This window comes from Euprymna scolopes, chromosome 44 (assembly GCF_053919585.1).
Source record: "Euprymna scolopes isolate OS-2025 chromosome 44, ASM5391958v1, whole genome shotgun sequence".
Classification (NCBI taxonomy): Eukaryota; Metazoa; Mollusca; class Cephalopoda; order Sepiida; family Sepiolidae; genus Euprymna; species Euprymna scolopes.
The window spans coordinates 57219101-57243677 of NC_136525.1; the positions used below are offsets into that span (position 1 = coordinate 57219101).

The following is a 24577-nucleotide window of genomic DNA, read 5'->3' on the forward strand; positions in this document are numbered from 1 at the left end:
GTACACTCTTTAACCCTTATCCTTGAGTGGCCTCTTGGCCTTGATAATGTGTTGATGCCTATGTAAAAAAAAAGTCCTATGTGAACAAGTTCTAATTGAACCGTCCCCCTATGTAATCCAAGTTACAAAATTCCCACTGTTTACTATGCTAAAATCACAATGACTAATGTATACCTATTAACCCTTATCCTCGACTGGCCTCTGGGCCTTGATAAGCGGTGACACTCATGTAAAAAAAAAATATATATATATATATACATATGTGTATATATATGTATACATATGTACATATATATATATATATACATACTTATATATATATATATATATATATATATATTGATAGATAGATAGATAGATAGATTGATAGATCTAGATATTGTTGTTATCTCCAATCTCGTTAAAGAGAAGAAGAGATCTTATGACAAACTTCTTATTTCATCTACTCTCCAACAGTAAAAGTGGAGGACGCTTAACAAGGAAGCAAAAGGAAAACGACAATGCAAACTTCATCAGATGAAGAATAAGTGGTGGACTAAATTGTCCGCTGAAATACAAAAGGATTTTCATCGCAAACATGCAAAAGTTTTCTATAGCAAAATCACACAAACTTATGGACCACAATCTTCATCTATAGTTCCTTTAAAATCTAAAGATGGCTCTGTTCTGATAAAAGATATAGACGGTATCATGGCACGATCGGGGGAGCATTTTAATGATCTGTTCGATAATCCATCTGTTATAGATGAAGTAGTGATTTCTAGTTTTCCTCAATATCAAATTATTGATGAAATGATGGTGGGCCCCACTCATGATGAGATTAAATGCACTATCAAGGAAATTGATACTAGAAAAGCACCAGGTTAAGATGGGATACGAGTAGAGTTGTTGATCTTTGATGGTGAAAATATTTCTGGAGCGTTGCATGGTCTCATTCTTAACGTATGGCATGACAGTCGTGTTGCTACTAATTGGGTGGATGCAATATTGTTGTCAATTTACAAAGGAAAGGGATAGAATGCTGATTGTGGTGACTATAATTTGATCACGCTTCTCAAAGCTGTGGCTAAGTTGCTGGCAATGATTCTGTTGAACCGACTGCTTATGTATATTTGTCCATGCATCATTCCTAAAAGCCAGTTAGGGTTCAGAAATGGCTGTGGGACAGTTGATATGATTTTTTTGGGGGGAGACTGGACACTTACTGAGAATGAGAGATAATAGGATACCGAAACAACTGTAGGAAAGATAACGAAGCATAAACCTTTGAAAAGATTTAAGGTGTATTGAGGGAAAACATCAAGTTGCTAAGTATTGTTAAAAACGACTACGAAGTTCAAACTGCAGATCGAAATAAGTGGAGAAAAATGATCACAGAAAACTGCAAAACATTTGAAGAAAAGTATTTTGATCATGCAGTATTGAAGCATGCTCTTAGAAAGCAGGATGAATCTGCAATTCCTGCCAGAATGCAACAAGAACTGAAATACACAGCTGCTGGCAGATTTCTTCTGACTAAAACTTGTTTAGTAAACCATGTGAGGTCACATAATGTCAGGCATGACAAACAATTGTATGAGGCTGTGCTGCTTCCCAGACCACACAAGTATTGCAGTAATATCTCTGGTTTCGTCTCGAAGTAAGCAAGCGTTTTGATAAGATTCTCAAAGGTGTAGTATGAAATCCCACCACAAAGAACACCAAATACTAGCAAGTTCCCCTGTCATCTCTGTGAACAATTTTGTAGCTAGTGTGAAGAGACATCTACGTGTGCATAGAGGCTCTACATCAATTTAAAGAGATGGCAAGCTTCTGTGAAGAAGTAGCAAGCACACACACACACACACACACACACACACACACACACACACACACACACACACACACACACATGGGGTTAAATGTGAATAAATTAATAGTTACAAATATTACGTCCCAAAATGCGGGTTGATTAGAATATCAACAAAGGGCAGATAAGTTCTCTCTTAAAAAAGAACTTGGTGAGTGAAAAGAAAGAAGAAAAAGATACCACAGAATCATGTATAATATATATATGTATATATATATAGATATACATATATGTATGTATATATATATATATATATATATGTATGTATATATATTTATATATATATGTATCTATATACACATATACATATATGTATGTATATATATACATATACATATATATATATATGTATGTATATATATACATATATTATATATATATGCATCTATATATATATATACATATATATTATATATGTAAAATATTAAATATATTAAAAAATATATACAGCATGATGTATACACCATTTTTTAGAGGTTTATAAAACACTGCATACTATGCAGACACACATTGTTGGCATGCAATAATCTTTTTAAAAATGCATTATTTAATAAAACTCAAAATTAGAGATATCATTTAATGTCTATATTTTTCTGGATTATCAAATTTTATTGATTAAAGCTTAAGAACAGACGATGTATGAAAAAGGTGATGATATGATCAAAGTACTTACACGACTTTCCCCACTTACGTCATCGAGTTTATCGATGGGTTTTGCTGGCTCCTAAGAAACGTGGAAAAAAAGGTAAAAACTTTTCATTACCAATATTTAAAGTTCTGCTGTTTATTTTAACTTGGTTTCGCAAAAAGAATTTTATTTTTAGTAGAAAATATTAGTATTTGAACTGAACTCCATGTCATGTTACAATTCCCTACCAGGAATAAATGCAGAACCCTCTGTATAACTTAATTGTACCACAATATTTTTTATATATTTATATATATTTTTTTTGCTAGCTCCTAAGAAAAGTGGTAAGGAGGTAAAAACTGTTTGTGACCCATATTTAAAGTTTCTAAGGATTGTATAAAACGATTGCGAAGTTTAAACTGCAGATCGAAATAAGTGGAGAAAAATGATCGCAGAAAAATGCAAAAAATTTGAGGAAAAGCATTTTAATCATGCAGTATTGAAGCATGCCCTTAGAAAACAGGATGAATCTGCAATTCCTGCCAGAATGCAACAAGAACTGAAATACACAGCTGCTGGCAGATTTCTTCTGACTAAAACTTGTTTAGTAAACCATGTGAGGTCACATAATGTCAGGCATGACAAACAATTGTATGAGGCTGTGCTGCTTCCCAGACCACACAAGTATTGCAGTAATATCTCTTGTTTTGTCTCTAATCAAGCAAGCGTTTTGACAAGATTCTCAAATGTGTAGTATGAAATCCCACCACAAAGAACACCAAATACTAGCAAGTTCCCCTGTAATCTCTGTGAACAATTTTGCAGCTGGTGTGAAGAGACATCTACGTGTGCAATCTAAAGAGATGGTAAGCTTCTGTGAAGAAGTAGCAAACACACACACACACACACAAACACACACACACACACACACACACACAGATAGGCTTAAATGTGAATAAATTAATAGTGACAAATATTACGGCCCAAAATGTGTGTTGACTAGAATATCAACAAAGGGCAGATAAGTTCTCTCTTAAAAAAGAATTTGGTGAGTGAAAAGAAAGAAGAAAAAGATACCACAGAATCATGTATAATATATATATGTATATATATATACAGATACATATATGTATGTGTATATATATATATATATATATATATATATATATATATATATACACACACACATATATGTATGTATATATATATATACATATACATATATATATTATATATGTATGTATATATATATATACATATATATATTATATATATATGCATCTATATATATATATACATATATATATATATGTAAAATATTAAATATATATTAAAAATAAATACAGTATGATGTATACACCTTTTTTTAGAGGTTTATAAAAAACTGCATACTATGCAGACACACATTGTTGGCGTGCACTAATCTTTTTAAAAATGCATTATTTTATAAAACTCAAAATTAGAGATATCATTTAATGTCTATATTTATCTGGATTATCAAATTTTATTGATAAAAGCTTAAGAACAGACTATGTATGAAAAAGGTGATGATATGATCAAAGTACTTACACAACTTTCCTCACTTACGTCAGGAACTTTATCGATGCTTTTTGCTGGCTCCTAAGAAACGTGGAAAAAAAGGTAAAAACTTTTCATTACCAATATTTAAAGTTCTGCTGTTTATTTTAACTTGGTTTCGCAAAAAGAATTTTATTTTTAGTAGAAAATATTAGTATTTGAACTGAACTCCATGTCATATTACAATTTCCTACCAGGAATAAATGCAGAACCCTCTGTATAACTTAATTGTACCACAATATTTTTTATTATATGCTATATGCTATGTGCTATATATATATATATATATATATATATATATATATATATATATATATATATACAGTGATGATCATATTTATTGGCACGGTAAAATAAAAGTTAAATTTTGTCTAATAAATTCTAAAAAAGGGATTAAATTAAAGAAAATAACAAAGTATATTATGTATTTTTAACTGGCCTTTCCGATGCAGCAATCGAATTTTAAAAAAAATAAATAACAAAGGAACAACAAACATAATTGCAAAAAACCCTTGTTCAAAATTATTGGCACGGCTTTGTTTTTCTTTTAGTATCAGTATAATATCAAACAATTTCCGGTTTACGTGCTTTCTGAACTTTTTTATAGCCATATTATGCTTGTTTAACGCTAATTCAGTGAATAAATTTTTCAGATAATTTTTAGATAGCGATTTATTTAAACTATTATAAGTGACTAAATTATAATTTTCAATCGCCATGGTTAAAACTAAGGAACACAGCGAAGACGTCAGGAAGCTTGTTGTAGCATGCCATACCAATGGGGAGGGCTATGATAAGATTTCAAAGAAGCTAAACCTTCCCAAATCCACTGTTAGAGCCATAATAAACAAGTTCAAATCGCAAGGCCACGTTATGAGTTTAGAGGGTAGAGGGAGAAAAAGGATTCTTTCCCCAAGAGATGAACGGAAAATTGTTCGACAAGTAAAACAAAACCCAAGGATCTCTGTTGGGGAGATTGTTGATGAACAGAGCACCTCTGGAGTGAATGTATCTCGACATACAGTTGGTAGAGTTTTGAAGAGAGCTGGTTTAAAAGCATGTCGTCCGAGAAAGACTCCCTTATTGAAGCCTATGCACCTGAAAGCAAGGCTAGCCTTTGCAAAACGTCATATTGATAAAGATGTTGCATTCTGGAAACGTGTTCTATGGACTGACGAAACGAAAATAGAGTTATTTGGCCATAATAAAGTGTCTTATATTTACAGAAAATCTGGCGAAGCTTTCCTGCCTAAGAACACCATACCCACAGTGAAGCACGGTGGAGGCAGTTTGATGTTTTGGGGATCCTTTGCTGCCTCTGGACCAGGGCGACTTGTTAAGGTCACAGGTAGCATAAAAAAGGAAGATTATGTTAAAATATTGGATGAAAACCTGAAAGACTCTGCTAAAGAGCTCTCACTTGGTCGTCGTTGGTGGTTCATGCAAGATAATGACCCAAAGCATTCGGCTAAACTGACTAAGAAATGGCTTGAGGACAATCATATTAATGTTTTGGAGTGGCCATCACAAAGCCCAGACCTTAATCCAATTGAAAATTTATGGAGAACATTAAAATTGAGGGTAATGCAAAGGAAGCCTAAGAATCTTATTCAATTGGAGGATTATTGTCAGGAAGAGTGGGCTAAAATTACTACTGAAGAGTGCAACAACTTGGTTGTAAACTATGAAAAGCGACCGAGGAAGGTAATCAAGGCCAAAGGCTATACAATTGATTATTAAATAAATCGTGCCAATAATTTTGAACAAGGGTTTTTTGCAATTATATTTGTTGTTCCTTTGTTATTTATTTTTTCTAAAATCCGATTGCTGCATCGGAAAGGCCAGTTAAAAATACATAATATACTTTGTTATTTTCTTTAATTTAATCCCTTTTTTAGAATTTATTAGACAAAATTTAACTTTTATTTTACCGTGCCAATAAATATGATCATCACTGTATATATATATATATATATATATATATATATATATATATATGCCATATGCTTTATATATATATATGCCATATACTATATGCTATGCTAATATAAATGAATGGCTCTCGTCTTCAGGAGGCCTGAAGTTTTGACAAGCTTCTAGGCTTGACTATTACTCCTGATCTTAAATGGAACACGTACATCAAATCTGTTGCCAAGGCCGCTGGAAAAATGGTGGGATCTTTCTAGCGATCCAGTAGATATCTCACTGCTGATGCTATTCTCTATCTATATAAGAGCCAGGTACGTCCAAGGATGGAATATTGTTGCTACATCTGGGCAGGAGCTGCTAGAAAGGACTTGTCCTGACTTGATAGAGTTCAAAATAGACTTCGTAGCCTCGTAGGAGATGTCCTTTTCTCTTCCTTGCAACCTCTATCTCACAGAAGAGATGTTGCGAGTCTGTCTCTGATGTATCGTTATTTTCATGGAAAGTGTTTGACTGAGCTTCAATCTAGGGTCCCCCCTCGCAAAACTTTCACAAGAAACACTCGTCTAGCTGTAAAAACTATCAATAATTCCCCCCACTCTTTATCTGTGCCTAAACCTAAATGTAGATTCCATGAACAAAGCTTCTTTATTAGAACTGCACGCCTGTGGAATTGTCTTCCGTTTTCCTGCTTTCCGGCTGACTACAATATGGTTGTCTTCATGTCTAACGTAAATAAGTTCTTGATGAGTCGTTCCATATAAGTTATCAAATTTAACAAATTTTCATTGCTAATGATTATTATATTGTCCAATTTCTACTGTACACTCTTTAACCCTTATCCTTGAGTGGCCTCTTGATACCTATGTAAAAAAAAAAGTCCAATGTGAACAAGTTCTAATTGAACTGTCCCCCTATGTAATCCAAGTTACAAAATTCCCACTGTTTACTATGCTAAAATCACAATGACTAATGTATACCTATTAACCCTTATCCTCGAGTGGCCTCTGGGCCTTGATAAGCGGTGACACTCATGTAAAAAAAAAAAAAATATATATATATATATATCTATGCTAATATACATATATATATATATATACATATGTGTATATATATGTATACATATGTACATATATATATATATATAGATAGATAGATAGATATAGATATTGTTGTTATCTCCAATCTCGTTAAAGAGAAGAAGAGATCTTATGACAACCTTCTTATTTCATCTACTCTCCAACAGAAAAAGTGGAGGACGCTTAACAAGGAAGCAAAAGGAAAACTACAATGCAAACTTCATCAGATGAAGAATAAGTGGTGGACTAAATTGTCCGCTGAAATACAAAAGGATTTTCATCGCAAACATGCTTAAGTTTTCTATAGCAAAATCACACAAACTTATGGACCACAATCTTCATCTATAGTTCCTTTAAAATCTAAAGATGGCTCTGTTCTGATAAAAGATACAGACGGTATCATGGCACGATCGGGGGAGCATTTTAATGATCTGTTCGATAATCCATCTGTTATAGATGAAGTAGTGATTTCTAGTTTTCCTCAATATCAAATTATTGATGAAATGATAGTGGACCCATGATGAGATTAAATGCACTATCAAGGAAATTGATACTAGAAAAGCACCAGGTTAAGATGGGATACGAGTAGAGTTGTTGATCTTTGATGGTGAAAATATTTCTGGAGCGTTGCATGGTCTCATTCTTAACGTATGGCATGACAGTCGTGTTGCTACTAATTGGGTGGATGCAATATTGTTGTCAATTTACAAAGGAAAGGGATAGAATGCTGATTGTGGTGACTATAATTTGATCACGCTTCTCAAAGCTGTGGGTAAATTGCTGGCAATGATTCTGTTGAACCGACTGCTTATGTATATTTGTCCCTGCATCATTCCTGAAAGCCAGTCATATGATTTTTTTTGGGGGGGAGACTGGACACTTACTGAGAATGAGAGATAATAGGATAGCGAAACAACTGTAGGAAAGATACCGAAGCATAAATCTTTTAAAAGATTTAAGGTGTATTGAGGGAAAACATCAAGTTGCTAAGGATTGTTAAAAACGACTGCGAAGTTCAAACTGCACATCGAAATAAGTGGAGAAAAATGATCACAGAAAAATGCAAAAAATTTGAAGAAAAATATTTTAATCATGCAGTATTGAAGCATGCCCTTAGAAAGCAGGATGAATCTGCAATTCCTGCCAGAATGCAACAAGAAACGACTACAAAGTTCAAACTCCAGAATACAACAAGAAACGACTACAAAGTTCAAACTGCAGATCGAAATAAGTGGAGAAAAATGATCACAGAAACTTTATCTGGATTATCAAATTTTATTGATAAAAGCTTAAGAACAGACTATGTATGAAAAAAGTGATGATATGATCAAAGTACTTACACGACTTTCCTCACTTACGTCATGGAGTTTATCGATGCTTTTTGCTGGCTCCTAAGAAACGTGGAAAAAAAGGTAAAAACTTTTCATTACCAATATTTAAAGTTCTGCTGTTTAACTTGGTTTCTGCTGTTTATTTTAACTTGGTTTCGCAAAAAGAATTTTATTTTTAGTAGAAAATATTTATTTGCATTCAAGAGAATTTATTTTTAAATTATGTCTTATAATCTAATATTTTTATCCTAAGCTATTGATATATATTAAAGAATAAAAGCATAAGGTATTCATATATATCAAAAATATATATATATATATTAAATATATATTAAAATTATATATTAAATATATATTAAAAAATAAATACAGTGTGATGTGTACACCTTTTTTAGAAGTTTATAAAAAACGTTGGTGTTCACTAATCTTTTTAAAAATGCATTATTTAATAAAAATCAAAATTAGAGATATCATTTGATGTCTACATTTATCTGGATTATCAAATTTTATTGATTAAAGCTTAAGAACAGACTATGTATGAAAAAGGTGATGATATGATCAAAGTACTTACACGACTTTCCTCACTTACGTCATGGAGTTTATCGATGCTTTTTGCTGGCTCCTAAGAAACGTGGAAAAAAAGGTAAAAACTTTTTATTACCAATATTTAAAGTTCTGCTGTTTATTTTAACTTGATTTCGCAAAAACAATTTTATTTTTAGTAGAAAATATTAGTATTTAAACTGAACTCCATGTCATGTTACAATTCCCTACCAGGAATAAATGCAGAACCCTCTGTATAACTTAATTGTACCACAATATTTTTTATATATTTATATATATATTTTTCTGCTGGCTCCTAAGAAACGTGGTAAGGAAGTATAAAACTGTTCGTGACCCATATTTAAAGTTTCTAAGGATTGTTAAAAACGACTGCGCAGTTCAAACTGCAGATCGAAATAAGTGGAGAAAAATGATCACAGAAAAATGCAAAAAATTTGAAGAAAAGTATTTTAATCATGCAGTATTGAAGCATGTCCTTAGAAAACAGGATGAATCTGCAATTCCTGCCAGAATGCAACAAGAACTGACATACACAGCTGCTGGCAGATTTCTTCTGACTAAAACTTGTTTAGTAAACCATGTGAGGTCACATAATGTCAGGCATGACAAACAATTGTATGAGGCTGTGCTGCTTCCCAGACCACACAAGTATAGCAGTAATATCTCTGGGTTCGTCTCTAATTAAGCAAGCGTTTTGACAAGATTCCAAAGGTGTAGTATGAAATCCAACCACAAAGAACAGCAAATACTTCCAAGTTCCCCTGTCATCTCTGTGAACAATTTTGTAGCTGGTGTGAAGAGACATCTACGTGCGCATAGAGGCTCTACATCAATCTAAAGAGATGGCAAGCTTCTGTGAAGAAGTAGCAAACACACACACACACACACACACACACACACACACACACACACACACACACACACACATATTCGGGGTTAAATGTGAATAAATTAATAGTTACAAATATTACGTCCCAAACTGCGGTTTGACTAGAATATAAACAAAGGGCAGATAAGTTCTCTCTTAAAAATGAACTTGGTGAGTGAAAAGAAAGAAGAAAAAGATACCACAGAATCATGTATAATATATATATGTATATATATATACATATACATATATGTATGTATATATATATATGTATACATATACACATATATATATGTATATATATGTATATATACATATACATATATATATATTATATATATATATGTATGTATATATATATACATATATATATTATATATATGCATGTATATATATATATATACATATGTATATTATGTATATATATATAAGTATATATATATATATATATATATATATGCATATATATATATATGTAAAATATTAAATATATATTAAAAAATAAAGACAGTATGATGTGTACACCTTTTTTTAGAAGTTTATAAAAAACTGCATACTTTATGAAAAAGGTGATGATATGATCAAAGTACTTACACGACTTTCCTCACTTACGTCATGAAGTTTATCGATGCTTTTTGCTGGCTCCTAAGAAACGTGGAAAAAAGGTAAAAACTTTTCGTTACCAATATTTAAAGTTCTGCTGTTTATTTTAACTTGGTTTCGCAAAATGAATTTTATTTTTAGTAGAAAATATTAGTATTTGAACTGAACTCCATGTCATGTTACAATTCCCTACCAAGAATAAATGCAGAACCCTCTGTATAACTTAATTGTACCACAATATTTTTTATTATATGCTATATGCTATATATATATATATATATATATATATATATATATATATATATATATATATAGTATATATATATGCAATATGCTATATATATATATATATATATATATATATATATATATATATATATATATATATTTTTGTTATCTCCAATCTCGTTAAAGAGAAGAAGAGATCTTATGACAAACTTCTTATTTCATCTACTCTCCAACAGAAAAAGTGGAGCTTAACAAGGAAGCAAAAGAGAAACTACAATGCAAACTGCTGGCAGATTTCTTCTGACTAAAACTGGTTTAGTAAACCATGTGAGGTCACATAATGTCAGGCATGACAAACAATTGTATGAGGCTGTGCTGCTTCCCAGACCACACAAGTAGTGCAGTAATATCTCTGGTTTCGTCTCGAAGTAAGCAAGCGTTTTGACAAGATTCCAAAGGTGTAGTATGAAATCCCACCACAAAGAACACCAAATACTAGCAAGTTCCCCTGTCATCTCTGTGAACAATTTTGTAGCTGGTGTGAAGAGACATCTACATGTGCATGTATGCTCTACATCAATCTAAAGAGATGGCAAGCTTCTGTGAAGAAGTAGCAAACACACACACACACACACACACACAGATCATGTATAATATATATATGTATATATATATACATATACATACGTATATATATACACATATATATATATGTATGTATATATATACATATACATATATATATATTATATATATATATGTATGTATACATATATATATACATATATATATTATATATATATGTATGTATATATATATATACATATATATATTGTATATATATATGCATGTATATATATATATATATATATATATTTATATATATATATACATATATACATGTATGTAAAATACTAGCGGGCGTACCCGGCGTTGCCCGAGTGTTTGTTTCTGGGACGGGGGGGCGGGGGGGGGAGTTTTAAAAAATGTTATGGTAGTAAGTAGGAAGGATAAAACCCGGAGTCATGAGTAAAAGTAGGAAAATAAAGTGTGAAAAAAAAACAAAAAAAAAACATCTGCAACGTTAACAGTTCGGCCACCAAGAAAAGTCCATTCCAGTTGTTTAGGAAAAAAAAAAAAACGACTACGGTAGGTCGGCGCGAACGTGAAAATAAAATGTGAATTGTCCAGCACGCTAACCACTATGCCACAGAGCACTGCAGCTTAGTTTAGTGATTTTAAATAACTTCACATGAAAGAACTACGAAGCCAAACCGGTGTTCTCTTCTCAACTGTTCCTTGTGAACGATCCCCAAACGGTGTTAAGTGTTGGCAGGTGGAGGAGGAATTTATTAGAGAGAAAATATTTTACCACTTCCATTGATCTTAACCGATTTTGGCCGTGACTTCTCAGCAGAAAAAGTATAGAAATCTAAGATTATCGAGGAATTTGAGAAATAATAAGCCTATAACACACCTCAGATATTGTTCTGCCGTTTGTGCATATTATATTTGCATGAAATATCTTGATTTTTAATCCTATTAAGGTCAAAATCAGGCGTGAAAAAATGAGTTCATTTTATTTATATAGAGATATATTAAAAAAAGACAGTATGATGTATACACCTTTTTTTAGAGGTTTATAAAACACTGCATACTATGCAGACACAAATTGTTGGTGTGCATTAATCTTTTTAAAAATGAATTATTTAATAAAACTCAAAATTAGAGATATCATTTAATGTCTATATTTATCTGGATTATCAAATTTTATTGATAAAAGCTTAAGAACAGACTATGTATGAAAAAGGTGATGATATGATCAAAGTACTTACACGACTTTCCTCACTTACATCATGAAGTTTATCGATGCTTTTTGCTGGCTCCTAAGAAACGTGGAAAAAAAGGTAAAAACTTTTCATGACCAATATTTAAAGTTCTGCTGTTTATTTTAACTTGATTTCGCAAAAAGGAATTTTATTTTTAGTAGAAAATATTAGTATTTAAACTGAACTCCATGTCATGTTACAATTCCCTACCAGGAATAAATGCAGAACCCTCTGTATAACTTAATTGTACCACAATATTTTTTATATATTTATATATTTTTTTTTTGCTGGCTCCTAAGAAACGTGGTATGGAGGTAAAAATTTTTCGTTACCAATATTTAAAGTTTCTAAGGATTGTTAAAAACGGCTGCAAAGTTCAAACTGCAGATCGAAATAAGTGGAGAAAAATGATCACAGAAAAATGAAAAAAATTTGAGGAAAAGCATTTTAATCATGCAGTATTGAAGCATGCCCTAAGAAAGCAGGATGAATCTGCAATTCCTGCCAGAATGCAACAAGAACTGAAATACACAGCTGCTGGCAGATTTCTTCTGACTAAAACTGGTTTAGTAAACCATGTGAGGTCACATAATGTCAGGCATGACAAACAATTGTATGAGGCTGTGCTGCTTCCCAGACCACACAAGTATAGCAGTAATATCTCTGGTTTAGTCTCGAAGTAAGCAAGCGTTTTGATAAGATTCTCAAAGGTGTAGTATGAAATCCCACCACAAAGAACACCAAATACTAGCAAGTTCCCCTTTCATCTCTGTGAACAATTTTGTAGCTGGTGTGAAGAGACATCTACGTGTGCATGGATGTTCTACATCAATCTGAAGAGATGGTAAGCTTCTGTGAAGAAGTAGCAAACACACATACACACGCACGCACACACACACACACACACACACACACACACACACACACACACACACACACAGATGGGATTAAATGTGAATAAATTAATAGTTACAAATATTACGTTCCTAAATGTGGGGTGACTAGAATATAAACAAAGGGCCGATAAGTTCTCTCTTAAAAAAGAACTTGTTGAGTGAAAATAAAGAAGAAAAAATACCACAGAATCATGTATAAAAAATGAATAAATCTACAATCATATATATATATATATATATATATATATATATATATATATATATATATATATATATATATATACATATATACTATATATATTATACATATATATATTATATATATATAAATTATATATATATATATACTATATGTATTATATATAGATAATATATATACATATATATTATATATATATATGAACGTATATATATATACATATATATATATATGTATGTATACATACAAAATATATAATGAATAAATCTACAATCATATATATATATATAATTATATACATATATATATACTATATATATATATAATTATATACATATATATACTATATATATATATAATTATATACATATATATACTATATATATATATAATTATATACATATATATACTATATATATATATATAATTATATACATATATATACTATATATATATATATTATATACATATATATATATATATACATATATATACATATTATTTATATATATATTTTATTTTTGTAAACATCCCCTCCGTGTCTTTTCCGCTTTTGGCCCTGATGAATGAAGAAATGAGTTTGTTTTAGATTTTTAGTTGATACTATCTTTATTGGCCCTTATTTTTTTTGCATTTTTCTCAAGAAAACTCACGGAGGATCTAATATTGAAAATTCGACTATGTCTCTTAAGCAAATATTTTTATACAAAAGTTACTTTTTATTATCTTGAATTTTGATTAGATTTCATTTATTAAAGAACTTAATATTCTTACATTATTGTTAGTAGATATTATTAGAAATAAAAGTACAGGTTTTATTTGCATTCAAGAGAATTTATTTTTAAATTATGTCTTATAATCTAATATTTTTATCCTAAGCTATTGATATATATTAAAGAATAAAAGCATAAGGTATTTATATATATTAAAAAAATATATATATATTAAATATATATAAAAAATATATATTAAATATATATTAAAAAATAAATACAGTATGATGTATATACCTGTTTTTAGAGGTTTATAAAACACTGCATACTATGTAGACACACATTGTTGGAGTGCACTAATCTTTTAAAAATGCATTATTTAATAAAAATCAAAATTAGAGATATCATTTAATGTCTATATTTATCTGAATTATCAAATATTATTGATAAAAGCTTAAGAACAGACTATGTATGAAAAAGGTGATGATATGATCAAAGTACTTACACGACTTTCCTCACTTACGTCATGAAGTTTATCGATGCTTTTTGCTGGCTCCTAAGAAACGTGGAAAAAAGGTAAAAACTTTGCATTACCAATATTTAAAGTTCTGCTGTTTATTTTAACTTGGTTTCGCAAAAAAGAATTTTATTTTTGGTAGAAAATATTAGTATTTGAACTGAACTCCATGTCATGTTACAATTCCCTACCAGGAATAAATGCAGAACTCTCTGTATAACTTAATTGTACCACAATATTTTTTATATATTTTTTTTGCTGGCTCCTAAGAAAGGTGGTAAGGAAGTAAAAACTGTTCATGACCAATATTTAAAGTTTCTAAGGATTGTATAAAACGACTGCGAAGTTCAAACTGCAGATCGAAATAAGTGGAGAAAAATGATCACAGAAAAATGCAAAAAATTTGAAGAAAAGTATTTTAATCATGCAGTATTGAAGCATGTCCTTAGAAAACAGGATGAATCTGCAATTCCTGCCAGAATGCAACAAGAACTGACATACACAGCTGCTGGCAGATTTCTTCTGACTAAAACTTGTTTAGTAAACCATGTGAGGTCACATAATGTCAGGCATGACAAACAATTGTATGAGGCTGTGCTGCTTCCCAGACCACACAAGTATTGCAGTAATATCTCTGGTTTAGTCTCGAAGTAAGCAGGCGTTTTGACAAGATTCTCAAAGGTGTAGTATGAAATCCCACCACAAACAACACCAAATACTAGCAAGTTCCCCTTTCATCTCTGTGAACAATTTTGTAGCTGGTGTGAAGAGACATCTACGTGTGCATAGAGGCTCTACATCAATCTAAAGAGATGGTAAGCTTCTGTGAAGAAGTAGCAAACACACACACACACACACACACACACACACACACACACACACACACATACATATATATATTGGGTTAAATGTGAATAAATTAATAGTTACAAATATTACGTCCCAAAATGTGGGTTGACTAGAATATAAACAAAGGGCAGATAAGTTCTCTCTTAAAAAAGAACTTGGTGAGTGAAAAGAAAGAAGAAAAAGATACCACAGCATCATGTATAAGGAATGAATAAATCAACAATCATATATATATATATATATATATATATATATATATATATATATATATATTAATAAGCGAAAGGCTGCTTAAAAGTTCTTCACATAACAGAAAATGAAATTTAGAAAAATGTATAATTACTTACAGGATTCTCTCTGATGCAAATTTTTTTATACTTGAATGATTCTCCCCAATCTCCTGCTGCATGCCTTTTACGGGTTTGTACCTGAGGAACCTAGAAATGCGAAAAAACATTGTTTCATATTTTAAATAGATGTCTTTAAAATGATATCCGACCTCTATTTTATATTTCTCAAGAAAAACTGGAAGAAAACCTTTGGAATAAAACTGCATTTCTGGAGTCATGCTTATATGTACTGAAAACTCTTCATTTCAAGTGACAATTAGTTTTTCTATATACTTGTACGGTCATTGCTGATTGAAATTTAATGGAAATTTTTTACCTAATTATAGAACCTATTGCGCTTACATTATTATAAATAGATATTATCATTAATATTTATAAATTCATATTCCTGTTCGTTTGTTTTTTCACAATTTGATTAATAAATACAAAAAAGTCCGCTTCTTTACTATTTCATTTATTTCTGTATATAGTATGCTTCTTGCAAAATATACAATTGAGGCCATTTCATTTGCATATTGCATTAAGGAAAATCGATTTTACTAAATAGCGGTTTGTTAGTTTATGTCTCTAGCGAAAGAATTGTTTTCAGTGTTTTATTTTAAATTGTTACTTAACAAACGTTAAATAACAATTTAATTTAATTTATTTGAAATTATAAAGACGGAGAGTTATCTCCCCAAGAAACTCTTCACCAAATAAAATAATTTGGTGATTTCAATAAGTTTCTAGCTTGAAAAAATAATTCTGCGTAGACAGAAAAAACTGCATACGATACAGGCACATATTGTTGGCACTAATCTTTTTTAAAATACGTTATTTAATAAAACTCAAAGTTAGAGATATTATTTAATGTCTATATTTGTTTTTAATATTCTTGAAATGGCTATACAGAAAAGTTATGTTTTTTTCTTGTTTTTTTAACTTGGTTTCCAATGAATAATTTTATTATTAGTAGAAAATATTCGTACTGGAACCAGCGGTGTGGCTAGAGTGGACGCTCAGCCTCCTGTGACAGCAAAAACGTCACCCCCAGAAAAATTTTCAGTGAGGCTAAAATGCGAAAATAGTCCGAAAGTAGGATTTCTTTATCAAATATTAAGTAAAATTATTAAGTTTTTAATCTTGTCTTAAATATTAGAAACTGGTAAAATCCATCGAAAGCGGTCGGTGGTTCTATGAGAAAATAAAGCTGTGTACGCATTATAAATGTTTCTTTTCTGTGTCTTACGTTATACATTAGTACATTAGGGGTCATTTCGAGTTAAAAGTTTATTTACTGCACTCATCTGGACTAGAGAAAATCATGATTTAAATGTGTATGTCTCGTCTAAATAACTAACGATAATTCTCTGATATGGCCGACAAGACGGGTGATAAAAAAATCAGATCGAGCGTACCGGAAAACGAAATGAGATCAAATGAGGTCTCATTTCGTTAGTCTCATTTCGTTTTTCGGTACGCGGTACGCTCGATCTGATTTTTTGATCACCCGTCTTGTCGGCCATATTAGATATTCATCGTTAGTTATTTAGACGAGACATACACATATAAATCATGATTTTCTCTAGTCCAGATGAGTGCAGTAAATAAACTTTTAACTCGAAATGACCCCTAATGTACTAATGTATGACATAAGACACAGAAAAGAAACATTTATAATGCGTACACAGCTTTATTTTCTCATAGAACCACCGACCGCTTTCAATGGATTTTACCTTAGAAACTTTTACATTTTTTAAAATTAGTATTTGAAGAATATTTTTGCCGATGTTTTATGAAAACTCTAAACCCTATATTGTTTTGTAGATTTTAATCGTACATATGATTTTAATTGTACGTATGATTTTAATTGTACATTTGATTTTAATTTAATTTTGGAACATTTTGTACACCGTTAACACAAAACTGCGAATAAAATATATAAAACTTGTAATTTATTTTTTTTTAATGTGGGTGGTTTAACTTTCTTGTAGAATATACTTTTAAAATAAACTATTAAATTTTTTTTTTTAATATAATAGGAATATAATATTTTATTAAAAAAAAAGTATTTACAAAACGCACGAGCGCGCTTATGCAGCCATTTCTTCTACCTAATGAAATGAATTGAATTTTACGACTGAATTTTTTCAATTTTTCGATTTATAAATCTATCAATATTTTTCTGTTGGTTCAATTTTTAAGATATTTTCAGGTGTCCAGTAAACATTGGACACCTACATTTATTTTTCTATTTTATTCAATGTTGTTTTTTAGATTAAAAAGAAATTCATTGCATAATGAAGAAATAAAATATTTTGAATCAAAAACTCATCTAATTCTTTAACAGAATAAAAATAATGGAAAATTTGTCCGCTGACTTGTGTTCAAGCGTAAATTTACTTATTTAACTGATGAATGAAATGTGATCATTTTTCATTTACGGTGATCCATGTTGACTAATTTTATTGTTGACAGCTAACACATGTCAGAAATTCAAAGGGGAGATAAGACGTATGTCAGCACTTCAAAGGGGAGACAACAAAAATTAAATTAACTTTTTAACGCACTGGGCCATCATATTTTTCAACCGGAGGAAAGGTAGACAACTCCGTTCTGAACATCTAATATTACAATTTATTGACCGAGCACTAGTCTTTTTAAAAATGTAATCTTTATATAACTCCAAACTAGAGACATTATGTAACAAAACCACACTGAAACAACAAAACGAAAGCCGATGAAAACCTAATAAAGATTTATAAAAAAGAAATGAAATTTGGTAAAGAAAAAGAAATTGGCACTGTTTGTTGATAAAGGTTAAGAACAAACTATGTATAAAGAAGGTGATAATATAATCAATTACTTACAGGACTCTCCTCACTCTCCAAGGAGAGGTTGGACAGACCCCCGCTGGTGGATGGTTCCTAAAAAACAAGTGGAAAAGAGGTAAAAAACAAACTTTTCATTACCAACTGTTAAAGTTGTTATGTTTTTTTTTGTTTTTGTTTTTTAATTTGGTTTCCCATGAAGAATTTTATTATTATTAGAAAATATTCGTATTGGAACCAGCGGTGTGGCTAGAGGGGACGCTCAGCCTCCTGTGACAGCAAAAACGTCACCCCCAGAAAAATTTTCAGCGAGGCTAAAATGCGAAAATAGTCCGAAAGTCGGATTTATTTATCCAATATTATGTAAAATTATTAAGTTCTTAATCTCGTCTTAAATATTAGAAAATTTTTACCTTTTTTAAAATTAGTATTTGCAGAATATTTTTGCCAATGTTTTATGAAAACTCTAAACCCTGTATTGTTTTGTAGATTTTAATCGTACATTTGATTTTAATCGTACATTTGATTTTAATCGTACATTTGATTTTAATTGTACATTTGATTTTAATCGTACATTTGATTTTAATCGTACATATGATTTTAATTGTACATTTGATTTTAATCGTACATTTGATTTTAATCGTACATATGATTTTAATTGTACATTTGATTTTAATCGTACATTTGATTTTAATTGTACATTTGATTTTAATTGTACATTTGATTTTAATCGTACATTTGATTTTAATCGTACATATGATTTTAATTGTACATTTGATTTTAATCGTACATTTGATTTTAATCGTACATTTGATTTTAATTGTACATTTGATTTTAATTGTACATTTGATTTTAATCGTACATTTGATTTTAATCGTACATTTGATTTTAATTGTACATTTGATTTTAATTGTACATTTGATTTTAATTGTACATTTGATTTTAATTGTACATTTGATTTTAATTGTACATTTGATTTTAATCGTACATTTGATTTTAATCGTACATTTGATTTTAATTGTACATTTGATTTTAATCGTACATTTGATTTTAATTGTACATTTGATTTTAATCGTACATTTGATTTTAGTCGTACATTTGATTTTAATCGTACATTTGATTTTAATTGTACATTTGATTTTAATTGTACATTTGATTTTAATTGTACATTTGATTTTAATCGTACATATGATTTTAATTGTACATTTGATTTTAATCGTACATTTGATTTTAATCGTACATTTGATTTTAATTGTACATTTGATTTTAATTGTACATTTGATTTTAATCGTACATTTGATTTTAATCGTACATTTGATTTTAATCATACATTTGATTTTAATTTAATTTTTAGAAAATTTTGTACACCGTTAACACAAAACTGCGAATAAAATATATAAAACTTGTAATTTATTTTTTTAAAGTGGGTTGTTTAACTTTTTTGTAGAATATACTTTTAAAATAAACTATTAAATTTTTTTTTTTAAATATAATAGGAATATAATATTTTAGTAAAAAAAAGTATTTACAAAACGCACGAGCGCGCTTATGCAGCCATTTCTTCTACCTAATGAAATGAATTGAATTTTATGACTGAATTTTTTTTCAATTTTTCGATTTATAAATCTATCAACATTTTTCTGTTGGTTCAATTTTTAAGATATTTTCAGGTGTCCAGTAAACATTGGACACCTAAATTTATTTTTCTATTTTATTCAATGTTGTTTTTTAGATCAAAAAGAAATTCATTGCATAATGAAGAAATAAAATATTTTAAATCAAAAACTCATCTAATTCTTTAACAGAATAAAAATAATGGAAAATTTGTCCGCTGGTTTGTGTTCAAGCGTAAATTTACTTATTTAACTGATAAATGAAATGTGATCATTTTTCATTTACGGTGATCCATGTTGACTAATTTTATTGTTGACAGCTAACACATGTCAGAAATTCAAAGGGGAGATAAGACGTATGTCGGCACTTCAAAGGGAAGACAACTAAAAATAAATTAACTTTTTAACGCACTGGGCCATCATATTTTTCAACCGGAGGAAAGGTAGACAACTCCGTTCTGAACATCTAATATTACAATTTATTGACCGAGCACTAGTCTTTTTAAAAATGTAATCTTTATATAACTCCAAACTAGAGACATTATATAACAAAACCACACTGAAACAACAAAACGAAAGCCGATGAAAACCTAATAAAGATTTATAAAAAAGAAATGAAATTTGGTAAAGAAAAAGAAATTGGCACTGTTTGTTGATAAAGGTTAAGAACAAACTATGTATAAAGAAGGTGATAATATAATCAATTACTTACAGGACTCTCCTCACTCTCCAAGGAGAGGTTGGACAGGCCCCCGCTGGTGGATGGTTCCTAAAAAACAAGTGGAAAAGAGGTAAAAAACAAACTTTTCATTACCAACTGTTAAAGTTGTTATGTTTTTTTTGTTTTTTAACTTGGTTTCCCATGAAGAATTTTATTATTATTAGAAAATATTCGTATTGGAACCAGCGGTGTGGCTAGAGGGGACGCTCAGCCTCCTGTGACAGCAAAAACGTCACCCCCAGAAAAATTTTCAGCGAGGCTAAAATGCGAAAATAGTCCGAAAGTCGGATTTATTTATCCAATATTATGTAAAATTATTAAGTTCTTAATCTTGTCTTAAATATTAGAAAATTTTTACCTTTTTTAAAATTAGTATTTGCAGAATATTTTTGCCAATGTTTTATGAAAACTCTAAACCCTGTATTGTTTTGTAGATTTTAATCGTACATTTGATTTTAATCGTACATTTGATTTTAATCGTACATTTGATTTTAATTGTACATTTGATTTTAATCGTATATTTGATTTTAATCGTACATATGATTTTAATTGTACATTTGATTTTAATCGTACATTTGATTTTAATCGTACATATTATTTTAATTGTACATTTGATTTTAATCGTACATTTGATTTTAATTGTACATTTGATTTTAATTGTACATTTGATTTTAATCGTACATTTGATTTTAATCGTACATTTGATTTTAATCGTACATATGATTTTAATTGTACAGTTGATTTTAATCGTACATTTGATTTTAATCGTACATTTGATTTTAATTGTACATTTGATTTTAATCGTACATTTGATTTTAATCGTACATTTGATTTTAATTGTACATTTGATTTTAATTGTACATTTGATTTTAATTGTACATTTGATTTTAATTATACATTTGATTTTAATCGTACATTTGATTTTAATCGTACATTTGATTTTAATCGTACATTTGATTTTAATTGTACATTTGATTTTAATCGTACATTTGATTTTAATTGTACATTTGATTTTAATCGTACATTTGATTTTAGTCGTACATTTGATTTTAATTGTACATTTGATTTTAATCGTACATTTGATTTTAATTGTACATTTGATTTTAATCGTACATTTGATTTTAGTCGTATATTTGATTTTAATTGTACATTTGATTTTAATTGTACATTTGATTTTAATCGTACATTTGATTTTAATCGTACATTTGATTTTAATTGTACATTTGATTTTAATTGTACATTTGATTTTAATCGTACATATGATTTTAATCGTACATATGATTTTAATCGTACATTTGATTTTAATCGTACATTTGATTTTAATCGTACATTTGATTTTAATCGTACATTTGATTTTAATTGTACATTTGATTTTAATCGTACATTTGATTTTAATCGTACATTTGATTTTAATCGTATATTTGATTTTAATTGTACATTTGATTTTAATCGTACATTTGATTTTAATCGTACATTTGATTTTAATCGTACATTTGATTTTAATCGTACATTTGATTTTAATCATACATTTGATTTTAATTTAATTTTTAGAAAATTTTGTACACCGTTAACACAAAACTGCGAATAAAATATATAAAACTTGTAATTTATTTTTTTAAAGTGGGTTGTTTAACTTTTTTGTAGAATATACTTTTAAAATAAACTATTAAATTTTTTTTTTTAAATATAATAGGAATATAATATTTTAGTAAAAAAAAGTATTTACAAAATGCACGAGCGCGCTTATGCAGCCATTTCTTCTACCTAATGAAATGAATTGAATTTTATGACTGAATTTTTTTTCAATTTTTCGATTTATAAATCTATCAACATTTTTCTGTTGGTTCAATTTTTAAGATATTTTCAGGTGTCCAGTAAACATTGGACACCTAAATTTATTTTTCTATTTTATTCAATGTTGTTTTTTAGATCAAAAAGAAATTCATTGCATAATGAAGAAATAAAATATTTTAAATCAAAAACTCATCTAATTCTTTAACAGAATAAAAATAATGGAAAATTTGTCCGCTGGTTTGTGTTCAAGCGTAAATTTACTTATTTAACTGATAAATGAAATGTGATCATTTTTCATTTACGGTGATCCATGTTGACTAATTTTATTGTTGACAGCTAACACATGTCAGAAATTCAAAGGGGAGATAAGACGTATGTCGGCACTTCAAAGGGAAGACAACTAAAAATAAATTAACTTTTTAACGCACTGGGTCATCATATTTTTCAACCGGAGGAAAGGTAGACAACTCCGTTCTGAACATCTAATATTACAATTTATTGACCGAGCACTAGTCTTTTTAAAAATGTAATCTTTATATAACTCCAAACTAGAGACATTATGTAACAAAACCACACTGAAACAACAAAACGAAAGCCGATGAAAACCTAATAAAGAATTATAAAAAAGAAATGAAATTTGGTAAAGAAAAAGAAATTGGCACTGTTTGTTGATAAAGGTTAAGAACAAACTATGTATAAAGAAGGTGATAATATAATCAATTACTTACAGGACTTTCCTCTCTCTCCAAGGAGAGTTCGGATGGTTCCTAAAAAACAAGTGGAAAAGAGGTAAAAAAACAAACTTTTCATTTCCAACTGTTAAAGTTATGTTTTTTTGTTTTTTTGTTTTTTAACTTGGTTTCCCATGAAGAATTTTATTATTATTAGAAAATATTCGTATTGGAACCAGTGGTCTGGCTAGAGGGGACGCTCAGCCTCCTGTGACAGCAAAAACGTCACCCCCAGAAAAATTTTCAGCGAGGTTAAAATGCGAAAATAGTCCGAAAGTAGGATTTCTTTATCAAATATTATGTAAAATTATTAAGTTTTTAATCTTGACTTAAATATTAGAAAATTTTTACCTTTTTTAAAATTAGTTGTTGAAGAATATTTTTGACGATGTTTATTGAAAACTCTAAACCCTGTATAATTTCGTAGATTTTAATTGTACACTTGATTTTCATTGTACATTTGATTTTAATTGTACATTTTAAATTAATTGTACATTTTAAATTAAGTGTACATTTGAAATAGTTTGATGCCACTTATTTTCTTTTCTTTTAAGTGTGAATATAATTCGAGAAAGGGTCAAGTTGTTATATATATATATATATATATTTCATGATGCTTTTAGAGATACATAATTTAAATATTGCAATTAGGAAGGGAAGACTTTTCTCGTTCATGATTAAAAGTAAATTTGTATATATATAAATATATATATCTTCTCTCCAAAAAGGTGGGAATGAAGGGGGAACAGGAGAGGAAAGAGAAAGGAATGAGGAGCCAGCTGACCGGTTTCGACCCTCGCTTCTCAAAGCTGTATCGAGGGAATTTTTTTTTTTAAATAAGAATGAAAGCGATTAAAATACCATTTTATTAAATTTACGGGGAGAAAAAAAAAAAAAAGAA

The 24577-nt window shown here is 29.4% G+C and overlaps 1 protein-coding gene across 1 annotated transcript in view; it reads right to left on the reverse strand.

Annotated features, from left to right (window-relative positions):
- Positions 1–24577, reverse strand: part of LOC145268635 (uncharacterized) — a 69144-nt gene that overhangs the window by 27996 nt on the left and 16571 nt on the right. Inside the window, exons 6-16 of the mRNA XM_080124112.1 lie at positions 23674–23712; positions 21143–21199; positions 18857–18913; positions 16005–16094; positions 14797–14847; positions 12490–12540; positions 10418–10468; positions 8963–9013; positions 8401–8451; positions 4047–4097; positions 2523–2573 (exon numbers count right to left, since the gene is read on the reverse strand). Coding sequence (XP_079980238.1) covers positions 2523–2573; positions 4047–4097; positions 8401–8451; positions 8963–9013; positions 10418–10468; positions 12490–12540; positions 14797–14847; positions 16005–16094; positions 18857–18913; positions 21143–21199; positions 23674–23712 — 600 coding nt within the window. The remainder of the gene's footprint in view (positions 1–2522; positions 2574–4046; positions 4098–8400; positions 8452–8962; positions 9014–10417; positions 10469–12489; positions 12541–14796; positions 14848–16004; positions 16095–18856; positions 18914–21142; positions 21200–23673; positions 23713–24577) is intronic.